This window comes from Hirundo rustica, unplaced genomic scaffold (assembly GCF_015227805.2).
Source record: "Hirundo rustica isolate bHirRus1 unplaced genomic scaffold, bHirRus1.pri.v3 scaffold_460_arrow_ctg1, whole genome shotgun sequence".
NCBI classification, from domain to species: Eukaryota; Metazoa; Chordata; class Aves; order Passeriformes; family Hirundinidae; genus Hirundo; species Hirundo rustica.
Genome location: NW_026690505.1, coordinates 11,131 through 22,113, shown reverse-complemented (window position 1 = coordinate 22,113; position 10,983 = coordinate 11,131). Strand labels below are relative to the sequence as shown.

Here is a 10,983-nt window from a genome sequence, read left to right as displayed (position 1 = left end):
AACCAAACCAAAACAAACAATGGAAGGAAACGAAACGGGGAGGGGGAGGATCGTGGCAAAAAAAAAAAAATTAAAATTAATAAAAGAAATTTAAAATTAAATGAAAAAGGGCAAAAAAAAAAAAAAAATCAAAACCATAAAGGAAATGGGGGGAAAAAACCCCAAATCCAAGTTCTGGCACTCCCACGGGGGTGTTTGAGGGATTTTTTGCCACGACCCTGCTAGAAGCAGACAAATATTTAAAGAACATTTTAATATATATTCATATATATATTTAAAGATAAGAAAAATAAGACTAATTCAAGCCTTGCCCTGTGCAAACAAAATTAAAACGAGACCGAGTTGGTCACAAGTGTCCCGGGTCGGCGACCACAGTCAGCTCGTTAGCTTTATTTTCTGGGAGGTTTTCTGGGGAAGAGGGAAGCAGTAACTGGGAAGGGAAAAAAAAAAAAAAAAAAAGAAAAAGGCCAAAAAATAAAATTAACAGAGTCTGACCGGCTGGAGAGAAAAACCATGGCGGAAAAAACAAAGTCTGTTAGTCAAGTAATGCGTGAGGAGCTTTAAATTATTCTCTTTTCTCGTTCGTTTTGAAGTCTAAAGTTTGGAATTGGTTGAGATTTCCCCAAAAAAAAAAAAAAAAAAAAAAGTGAAAAAAAAAAAAAAAAAAAAAAAAAGGAAATAAAAGTTGAAGGTGCCCCCGGCGCCGCCTCCGGGGAGGGGACGCAGGGACAGGGTGACCCCAAGGTGGCCTCAGGACGACAGGGACGTGTCCTTCTGTGTCTGCTGTGCTTGTGAACGCTGCAGGACCTTCTGGCTTTCCACGTCCCGGAAGTGTTTCTCCACCTGCAGGGGAAGGGAGGGAGGAAAAGAAGAGTTTAGGGAAGGAATGGTGTCCAAGAGGGGCTGGAGAACCCCAAACACGGGCTGGAAGCCAAACAAGGAGGGGTCTCAGGTGTCCCCAGGGAGGTGACACATGCCCAGTCCTCCCAGTGCCCCCAGCCCCTGCTCACCACAACTCAAAAAAGGCTGGGAGGGGGATCTGGAGAGGGAGGGGGATGTCCATCACGGGTTGGAGCCCAACCAGGGAGGGCTCCTGGGTGTCCCCAGGGCCCTGCCACCCTCCCCTGGGTGCCCCCAGGGCCCTGCCACCCTCCCCTGGGTGCCCCCAGGGCCGTGCCACCCTCCCCTGGGTGCCCCCAGGGCCGTGCCACCCTCCCCTGGGTGCCCCCAGGGCCCTGCCACCCTCCCCTGGGTGTCCCCAGGGCCCTGCCACCCTCCCCTGGGTGCCCGGTGTCCCCAGCCCACACTCACTATTTTGCGTACGTGGCTCAGGGCGCTTCCCTCTTTGCCTTTACAGTTTTCCACCTGGTACGGAGGGGCAATGACAACTTCTTCCATCACAACTATGTTCTTCTCCTGCCATTTACAGTCTTTAATGCTGAGGGGAGGGACAATGGGGTCAGGGAACAGCCACCACTGCCACCCTGGGTGGGCCTGTGTCCCACAGAGGGGACAAAAACCCGCCCTGGTCATTCCAGTGCCCGGCTGGAGAGGGGTGGGATGTGCCAGGAAGGGCAGGGAGCAGAAAGCAGAGACCCTCCCTCCCTGAGGATCCCATCCCAGGACACTCCAGAGCCTTCCACAGCCAACCCGAGGGAGCCAGCGATGGGAATCCCCCAAAAACGAGCGTGGGGATCCCTGAGGTGGGGATTGGGACGTCCCAGGTGAGGATTGGGACCCCCAGGTGAGGATTGGGACCCCCCAGGTGGGCACTTACGTCTTATGGATGGTCTGGAAGAGCTGCTGCCCCTCCAGAGAGACACCAGCACTAATTGCATACGCCTGGCTCATCTTCTCCTCCTTCTCCGTCCGTGCTTTGTTGGCAAGCTGGGAATGCACAGGGACAGGGAATTGGGCTGGGAGCAGTGAGGGGAACACAGGGACCCTCCCTGACACAGGGGTTGTGATTCCCGCCTCGTGATTCCAGCCTAAACTCCCCTTCAGGGGCAGCCTCACCACTGCCAGGCTCTCCTGGAGATTTGGGGGACGGTGGTGCCACCTTCTCACGCCCCACCATCCCTTCCCCTTGAATTTATTCTGGCATTGTAGGTGCAAACCACCCTCAGCACTCGGTTTAGTTGGGATGGAGATGGGGAAGAGGAGCCTGGAACACCCAGCACACCGGGAGTAAATGCTCCACGCAGGAGCACAGGCAACTTCAGCCTGCAGCAGTTGGTTTGGTCCCAAAAAATAACCAGAATTGGTTATCTGGGAGTGGCATCCGTGTGTGGGGAGGTGTGATTACACGCGGGGTGCCGGGATAGAGACGGAAAACCCCGACCCTGGCATCCCCCGTGCCGAATCCCATGGATGTGGGAGGAGAAGGGTGCAGTGCCTGCAGGCAGCAGCCTTGGACCAGCTGCCTTTTCCTGGCTGGAGATGCCGCAGTGGAGGAGCCACATCAGCATCATCCCTCCTCTTCCTCCTCATTCCAGAGCTGGACTGGCTTCCTGCTGCTGCCTGAGGGGGTTTCACCCCTCCAAAGCCCCTCTGAGTACGGGAAGCCCGAGCTGCCTCTGACCAGGGACACTTTGGTCCCTCTCCCAGCCATGCTGTGTCCCCTGCTGGTGTCACTGCAGGAGCGCTGGGATGCTCCCTGTGCACTCCCTGAATGCCTCAGCAGGGCCAGGAGCCTCCCTTCACCTCCACCAGCCCCCCCATTCCATGTGGGATTCGCCCTCTCCAAGGCCACCAGCCAGGCTTCCAAAGCAGGCACAACGCCTCCCTGCGCCCCACACCCTTCCCTAGGGGGCCACAGCCCCTCACCCATGCTGGGGGGCTGCCACCAGGCTGGAGAACTGGGATCTCGGCTGAGGGAGGCCAAAGCATCCCCCCAGCACACCGGGACGGGCTGGAATTGTGGGACAGAGCATCGGGAATCCTCTCTGCTGTGTCCTCCCCGAGCAGATCCCCTTCCCCAGCCTGAAGGTTGGATCCCCTCTGTCCCAAACCTTGGGATGCTCCTCCAGCACGACCTGGGGACAGCTGTGACAAGAGGCCACCGGGAGAAGTGGCAGCACCAGCAGCATCCCAGCATTTCCAGGGGGATCCATCCCTGCCCATCCACGTCTCCCAGGAGGAAATGGATGAGCTGTGCAGCTCCAGCCTCCCGGATCCGAGCACCCCGAGGAGCTCCAGGGCTCCCCTGCATGCACCTCGTGCAGGCAGCATGAATGGAGGAGTCACTGCGTGAACACCGGGACTGGCAGCACCAGGAGAGGAGGGACCGTGAGGGACACCAAGGGCCGTGCCAGGGTCCCCCAGGGTGGCCCCTCATCCCACCAAAACCTGCCTGGAACGGCGCCAGATGGCTGTGCTGAGATCCCCCGGTGAGTGCCAGCCCCGTGGGACAGGCGGTGTTCCCTAAAGTCCCCAAATCCCACCGCCAGCACTGCCACGCCTCCTTCTCCCAGTACAACCAGTACCTACATCAACATCCCAGGCCTGCAGCACCGTCCCACCCCAGCCTGCCTGAGCACCCCTGGGGAAGAGCCCCTTCCAACTCGGCTCCATCTGTGATTTCCCCTCACAGCAAATCCACAATTACTGGGATGCTGGAAAAGCCCGAAGCCAGCGCTGGGATTGCTGAGGGGGCTCCCAGCGATGTCACTCGCTGCAGTGACAGCCAACAGTCACATCTCGGTGGCAGCTGTGTCACCTGAGACCTTGGATGTGTTAATCCATCGGGAAGGGACATGGGGAGGGGACGGACACCCAGCTGGTGGCACCTGTGTGACCCGTGGAATGAGGAGGTGACAACTGAGCACCCCACACCTGGATTCATCCCAGCACCAAGGGCTTGGGGTCACCTTCCCTTTCTTTTATATGGAATCAGCAGCGATCCCATTCCAGGATGGAATTCTGTCAGTTCCACATCTTTACTCCTCCTATCCCCTCCGAAATGCCAAAATCTAGACCCAAAATAGCATCATCCAGACCCCAAACATTACCACCTAGACCCAAACTACCAAAACCTAGGCTCAAAATCCAAGCCCCAAAACAAGATCGCCTTAGACCCAAAAGATACCAAAATCCGGGTCCCCAAATGCCAAAAATCTCAACATAAAATCCGGGCTGCCAAAACCACCCAAAATCCAGGCCCTAAAAGCCAAAACTCCAGACCCTAAACCCACCAAAACCCAGGTCCCAAAGTGGTAAGTCCAGAGGCCCAAAGTGCTAAAGCCCAGACCCAAACCACCAAACCCCAGAGGCGGAATGGAGCTCCGAGAAGCTGTGCTGGGAGCAGGAGAGCTCCGGTGGAGAATCCCGCTGGGTCCCTGCAGGATTCCCGGTGATCCCTGTGGGTGGGGAAGGGGATCTCTCTCTCACCTTGCTGACGTTGAGGGAGGCTAAAGGGGGAGGCGTTTCCGTGCGGTCATTGATTATTTCCACTTCTGACACGTACTGTAAGTTTACGAGCAGGATGTCTGCGTGGTTGGGCTTGCCACTGGAAGAGGGGCATTCTGGAGAGGGGAGGGGGAATTAAGGAAAAACAAATCCAGAGGGAGGTTTTTCTATAGGTGGGACACAGCCCAGGAGCAAAGCGGGAGAGGGGTGGGTTTGTGGGCATCTCCTCTGCTCCCTGCTTGGATAATCAGCGATCCCAACAGAGCTGCTCGTCCCTCTTTGGATCTTTTGGTGCTGATCCTGGTCTATCCCAACTCCAGGCTGAGTTTTCCAGTGCTGCTCCACCAGCACTGCTGGCCTGAGGCAGCACCACCAAATTTTTGCTTTTTTTCCCACCAGAACTCTTCCCTCTTGCAGGCAGCAGCCTCCCTGGGAGCATTCCCTACTCCTGAAGGAAAGGGAATTCCCAGGAGAGGGACGCACAAGGTTTGTTGTTGTTTGCACCCCTCAAAAAAACCCCAACCCCTTTCCAGAGCTGACGGATTCCTGCACAATTCCCCTGCTCCTGTGAGCATGGAGGGATCCATGGATGGATGGAGCACAGCGTGGAGAGCCCCTTCCATGCCAGAACCACCTCCTCCTGGAAAAGACCCTCATGGAAGCCCCTGCTCCTCTCCCAGCGCCCCCCTGAGCACAGGGTGCAGCCCTCCCTTAGAAACGCCCTTCGGAGATGAGGGGAAAGCCAGGGAATTCCAGTCTCTCCCTCTGGAGCAGCCCAGCTCTGGGAGGAAGAGCTGGACTTTGGGAAGAGCCCAGCCCTCTGTGGGGCACGCAGGCAGCACTCAGCAACCTGTTGGACCCCCTGGGATTTTCCTGCTGCCCTTGCTGGGAGCTGGGAGCTCCCCTGGATCTAACCACATCCCAAGGGGTCTTTTCCTGTTGAGTTTCCCACAACACCGGCCACAAATCCCTCTCCCAGCTCCTCATCCCCTGCAGAACCCACCCCTGGCCCCCCAGAACTCCAATGCCAGCCCTGAGCTGAGCATTCACCTCCCCCCCCCGATCCTGGGTCCCTCCACAGTTTTGCAGCAGCCCCTGGTTTCTCCCATTCCTCGCAGATTCCAAACAAAACCACATCCGTGTATATTCATACTGGGGGGGGCAGGGAGCACCCCACTGCCCCCACTCGCCCCAAAACAAGGCTCCCCAACCCCCCCACTGTAGTGCACACCACACCTCCACTCACCCCACTGCAGGGCTCCTCATTGCCCCCCCAAAAAAACCTCCAGGACACCACAGTCCCCCCGCATTCCCCCCAAAACTGGGCGTTCTCTGTCCCCCCATTCAGCCCAGAATAGGGCTCCCCACTGCCCCCCCAAAAGCTCTTTATAACACAGAGCTCCTCAGACCCCGCACTCACCCTCACACAGGCTCCCTCAATCCCCACAACACAAACCTCCTCACTCCACCCCGAAAACTCCCTACAGGACACCCCACACCCCACCCACCCAATTCAGGACCCCCAGCACAGGGCTCCTCAATCCCCCCTTCACCCGACCCCGAGGCTCCCCAATCCCTCCACAGAGAGCTCCCCAATCCTCCCATTCACCCCGACGCGAGCCTCTCCAGTCCCCCCAAAACCTCCCGAGCGGACTCCCCGCTCCCCTCCTCCCTCGGGGGTCTCCCCGCTGCCCCTCAAACCCCTCCCTGTCGCCGCCCACCTCGATCCCCTCACACCCCCTCCCCTCCTTCCCCCCCTTTCCCCTCCCTCCCTCACGCCCCCCCCCCCCTCCCTCCCCATCGGGCGGGCCGCAGAGGCCCGAGCGGGCCGCGCCGGGGCCGGGACCAGCGCGGCGAGGCGCGGGCGGGTGGATACTGAGCGCCAGCATCTTGCTGGGGTAGTCGAAGGCGACGACCTCGCCCTGGAGGCGCTGCTCCTGGCAGGTGCGGCAGGACACCTGGCTGCCCACGCTGAAGTACTCGCCCGGCGCCGCCATCTTGTCCGCCCGCAGCGCCCGCGGCTCCGCTCGCCTCGGCCAGGCGCGGCGGGGGCGGGGCCTAGCGGCAGCGAGGGCGGGGATTGGCGCTCCGCCCCGCCGATCTGCTCCGCCCCGCGCTCTGATTGGCTGAGCCCACGCCGGCCGCGGGTTGTCCCTCCCGCCCCGCCGTAGCGCGCCGGCCCGCGGGCGGTGATGGGAAGTGTAGGCGGAAGAGGGCGCTGAGAGCGGCGGGAGGGAGTTTTGAGGGGTCCCCGGCATGAAGCCCCCCCCTGAGGTACCTCCCGCCGGTACCGGGGGGGTGCGGAGCGCCACGGGGGGCTTTGAGGAGGGTCAGAGCGGCTCAGAGGCTGCCGGTGGGAATGGGGAGGCCGCGGGTGTGATGTAGGGAGACCCCAGGGAGGCCTCGGGCCCGAGAGCGCAGGGAGGCCCGGAGGGACCCCAGGGGAACCCCCAAAAATACCCAGGGTAGCTCCGGGGAAGACTCCAGGGAGACCCCGGGGCTGATGCAGAATCACCGCAGGGAGGTTTCCAAGGGGAAGCCCCAGGGAGGTGATGGCTCTTGGAGCATCGCAGCTGCTGCAGCAAATCCCACACCAATCCCCGGGGACCCTGCGCTGGCCCCCATCCCACAGCCACAGCTCCCCCCGGGCGGAAACCTGGGAGTCATTTGTGGGTGAACTGAAAGTGAGGATGGGATCCAGCCACCTCCCAGCCCTTCCCAAGGAATTCCTAAAGATCCAGCCAGGATCCCAGGGGATTCCCGAGGGGATCTGTGCTGAGCTTCCTCCTGTGCCCCAGCCCAGTGCCATGGATGCCCTGCACGAGGCCGGGATCCACGCAGCCGTGGCGCTGCAGGCTGGGCCGCCCTGGCTGGAGCAGTTCTGGCTTTTCCTGAGCTCCCGCCTGGATCCCAATTCCATCTACACCATCTTCTTCCCGCTGGCCCGAGGGCTGGACGACCACGTGTCCGTGATGGTTCTCTGGATCGCCCTCGTGGCTGAGTGGCTCAACGTGGTCTTCAAATGGTGAGGGGGGGGGGGGACATGGAGGGGGGCACGGGGACGATCACTGCTCCCTGCCTCTGGAATTCCGGGCACGGACTCACTCCTCCCTGCCTGCGGCGTTCCGCAGGGTCACCCGAGCTGCCCCTAGCATCTGCCAGGAATTCCTGGCTGAGAAAAGCCCTGGAGGGATCAGGATTGGCAGGGGAGGCTTGTCCTCCCGCTGTGGCTTCATCCCTGGAGATCCCGGGATGAGCGGCAGGGATCCTGCCCTCCTGGAGAACCTGGGATGAGCGGCAGGGATCCTGCCCTCCTGGAGATCCCGGGATGAGAGACAGGGATCCTGCCCTCCTGGAGATCCCGGGATGAGAGACAGGGATCCTGCCCTCCTGGAGATCCCGGGATGAGCGGCAGGGATCCTGCCCTCCTGGAGATTGTGGGATGAGCGGCAGGGATCCTGCCCTCCTGGAGATCCCGGGATGAGCGGCAGGGATCCTGCCCTCCGGGAGATCCCGGGATGAGCGGCAGGGATCCTGCCCTCCGGGAGATCCCGGGATGAGCGGCAGGGATCCTGCCCTCCTGTGCCGCCCCCATCCCTGGCTGCTGTTCCCGGCTCTCGGGGCTGCCTGTCCCTCCCACTGCTCTCCCTGCCCGCAGGTTCCTGTTCGGGGAGCGCCCGTACTGGTGGATCCACGAGTCAGGGCTCTCCAGCCGGGAGCAGCTCCCGCTGCGCCAGTTCCCCATCACTTGCGAGACGGGACCCGGTGAGTCCCAGGAGCCCGGTCCGTGTGGGAATTCTGGGCTGGAAGCGGGAGAAGCAGCGGGGAAGGGTTGGGCTCGACGTTCCCAGCTCTTCTCCTGCTGGGACGCGCTCCCCACACGCTCCCCGTGTGCTTCATCCCCCAGGGAGCCCCTCGGGCCACTGCATGATCCTGGGGGCGGCCCTGTGGCCGATTGTCACCGCCCTGAGCAAGGGAGTGTCCAGGTACACCCCGAGGTGAGTCTGGGGTCGGCAGGGCACTGTGGGGTCGGGGGAGTGAGATGTGGGGCCGTTCCCGTGGAGAGCAGCGGGGATCGACCCCGTCCCTTGGAAGCTTCCAGAGGCTCTGTGGGAAGAGAGGGGTGGGAATGGGAACGGGAAATGGGACCCCGCTCTGGGCAGCACCCGTGATAAGGATCCCTCCCCTGGCAGCTCGGGAAAGGGGCTGTGGGACCCCCCCCCCAGGAGTTTTTCATGCCCCCTTTCGCCTGTGCTTTCCTCCGTTCCCTTCCAGCCGCCTGCTGAGGCAGATCCCGTTCCTCGTCTACATCCTCTTACTGGTGGCCATGGGGCTCTCCCGGGTCTTCGTGCTGGCCCACTTCCCCCACCAGGTGGTCACCGGCTCCCTGGCAGGTGAGGGGGGCACCGCAGCCCCTTCCCCTTCCCTCCAGCCCCTTCCCGGCGCCAACCCTGCCTGTCCCTGCCGCCAGGCATGGCTCTGGGCTGGGGGCTGCAGCGCTGGCCCCCCAACTTCTTCAAGTTCCGCTTCTTCCTGGGGACGGCTCTGGGGCTGCTGCTGAGCACGCTGGCCCTGCACGAGCTGGCCACGGCCGCCGGCCTGGACCTCGACTGGTGAGTGCCCGGGGATGGGGTGGGGGGACAGGGCGGGGGTCCCGCGGGGACAGGGGCTGTCACCCCGGGGCTCTGCCCGCCGGGGGATGGCGGCTGTCCCCAGCAATCTGCTTCCGGAGCGCTTTTGGGGCGTGCAGAGCCTAACCCCAGGCGTGTCAGGATCCCTATCTCCTTTTGAGGAGGGAGCTGACCTCTGAGAGGTGGTTTTTTTTTTTTTGGGAGGGGGTCACAACCCAAACCCCCTCCTCCCCTTCCCCGCAGGTCGCTCCGCCGCGCCAGCGCTCGGTGCTCGGACCCGTCCTGGCTGCGGCCGGAGACGCGGCCCTGGGCTTCGCTGTGCCGGGTGAGCAGCAGCGCCCTGGGGCTGGCCCTGGCCGCCCGGCACCCGCTGAGCCGCCGCAGCGCGCAGGAGCTGCAGGCGCTGGAGCCGCCGCTGAGCAGCGCCACGCTGGGGCTGGTAGCGCTGGACGTGCTGCACAAGCTGCCCAAGAGCGACGACGCGGCGCTGTGGTACCTCAACGTGGGCGCCCGCTACACCCTGGGGCCCGTGCTGGTGGGCTCCGTGCTGCCCAAGCTCATCCTCGCCCTGCGCCGGCTCCGGGCAAACCCCTAGAGCCGCCCAGCGCGGCGAGGAGGGGCGCAGCTCTGGTCCCGGTGCATCCCCCTGCCCGTGCCAGGGACCCCCGAGTTGAGGAGGGGGTGTCTGCTCTGTTCCCAGTTCATTCCCCCCTGTGCCAGGGACCCCCGAGTTGAGGAGGGGGTGTCTGCTCTGTTCCCAGTTCATTCCCCCCTGTGCCAGGGACCCCCGAGTTGAGGAGGGGGTGTCTGCTCTGTTCCCAGTTCATTCCCCCCTGTGCCAGGGACCCCCAAATTGAGGAGGGGGTGTCTGCTCTGTTACCAGTTCATCCCCACCCTCCTTTTTCTCTAGGGATCCCCAAATTGAGTGGGGGGCTCTGCTCTGTTCCTGGTTTACACTCCTTTCCTCCAAACTCCCCCAAATTGAGTGGGGGGTCTTCACTCCTGTCCCAGTTCATCCCCACCCTCCCTTTTCTCTAGGGATCCCCGAATTGAGTGGGGGGCTCTGCTCTGTTCCCGGTTCACTCTCACCCAGCAGCTTTCCCAGTTCATGCCCCCCCCTCACCCACCCCAGGGACCCCCTCCCACCCCACATAGGGGGTCTCTGCCCATCCCGGGGGGCTCCAGGCCAGGGGACCCCCCCCTCCCGGGGCAGAGCTGGGGGTGCCCCGTACCCAGCGGGTCTGGGGTCACAGCGTGGGGACAGCCCCGGCCGGGGGGCACTGAGCTGCCACCGCCCCTTCCCCGGCTGCCCCCGGTGCTCCCGACCGCTCTGCAGCAGGGATGGGACCCCCCCGGACCCCCCCTCACCGCCGGGACCCCCCCTCTTACCTCTCGGTGTGTGTGTGGGGGGCTCCCCCCGATTTGGAACCAAATAAAGCTCCAAAAAAAACCAGCCCGGCCTTGAGTCCTGCGGGGGGGGGACAGAGGGGACAGAGCCCCCCCCGAGCCCGGGGGGTGACAGAGGGGACCCGCCCCGCTCCCTCCCTGCCGTGGGGAGGGAAACTGAGGCACGGCGGGGACAGGGGACACAGGGACAGGGACACGGGACAGGGGACACGGGGACAGGGGACACGGGGACACAGGGAAAGGGGACACAGGGACAGGGAAAGGGGACACAGGGGACAGAGGACACGGGGACACAGGGGACACAGGGACAGGGGACACGGAGGCACCGCCACCCCCCCGGACCCCCCCCCGCCCAAAGGCAGCGGGCCCGGCGGCTATTGCCAGAAACAGTTTATTTATACAAGGACGAACATCGGTGACATCTTACAAAATACCGAACCGAGACCCAGAGCGAGCATGAGCGGGGACACGGGGGGGGGACACGGGGGGACACGGGGGGACACCAACCCAAAGCAAGCCGGGCACGGGGTGGGGGGGA

At 62.5% G+C, this 10,983-nt stretch overlaps 2 protein-coding genes across 3 annotated transcripts; one reads left to right on the top strand and one right to left on the bottom strand.

Annotated features, from left to right (window-relative positions):
* Positions 1-32: 32 nt before the first annotated feature.
* LSM12 (LSM12 homolog) lies at positions 33-6,459 on the bottom strand. The gene is made up of 5 exons (XM_040054122.2): positions 6,284-6,459; positions 4,390-4,523; positions 1,778-1,887; positions 1,312-1,438; positions 33-843 (listed from the first exon to the last, which is right to left on the bottom strand). The coding sequence occupies exons 1-5, from the start codon at positions 6,402-6,404 to the stop codon at positions 751-753; spliced, it is 585 nt and encodes a 194-aa protein (XP_039910056.1). The 5' UTR covers positions 6,405-6,459; the 3' UTR covers positions 33-750.
* Positions 6,460-6,560: 101 nt separating this feature from the next.
* G6PC3 (glucose-6-phosphatase catalytic subunit 3) lies at positions 6,561-10,441 on the top strand. Of its 2 annotated transcripts, none has more exons than XM_040054121.2 (7): positions 6,561-6,681; positions 7,206-7,432; positions 8,066-8,172; positions 8,315-8,405; positions 8,683-8,801; positions 8,879-9,020; positions 9,282-10,441. In XM_040054121.2, the coding sequence occupies exons 1-7, from the start codon at positions 6,664-6,666 to the stop codon at positions 9,631-9,633; spliced, it is 1,056 nt and encodes a 351-aa protein (XP_039910055.1). In that variant the 5' UTR covers positions 6,561-6,663; the 3' UTR covers positions 9,634-10,441. The 2 variants fall into 2 exon arrangements, with proteins under 2 accessions (XP_039910055.1, XP_039910054.1); XM_040054120.2 differs by having other exon boundaries at positions 9,243-10,441.
* The last annotated feature ends 542 nt before the right edge of the window (positions 10,442-10,983 follow it).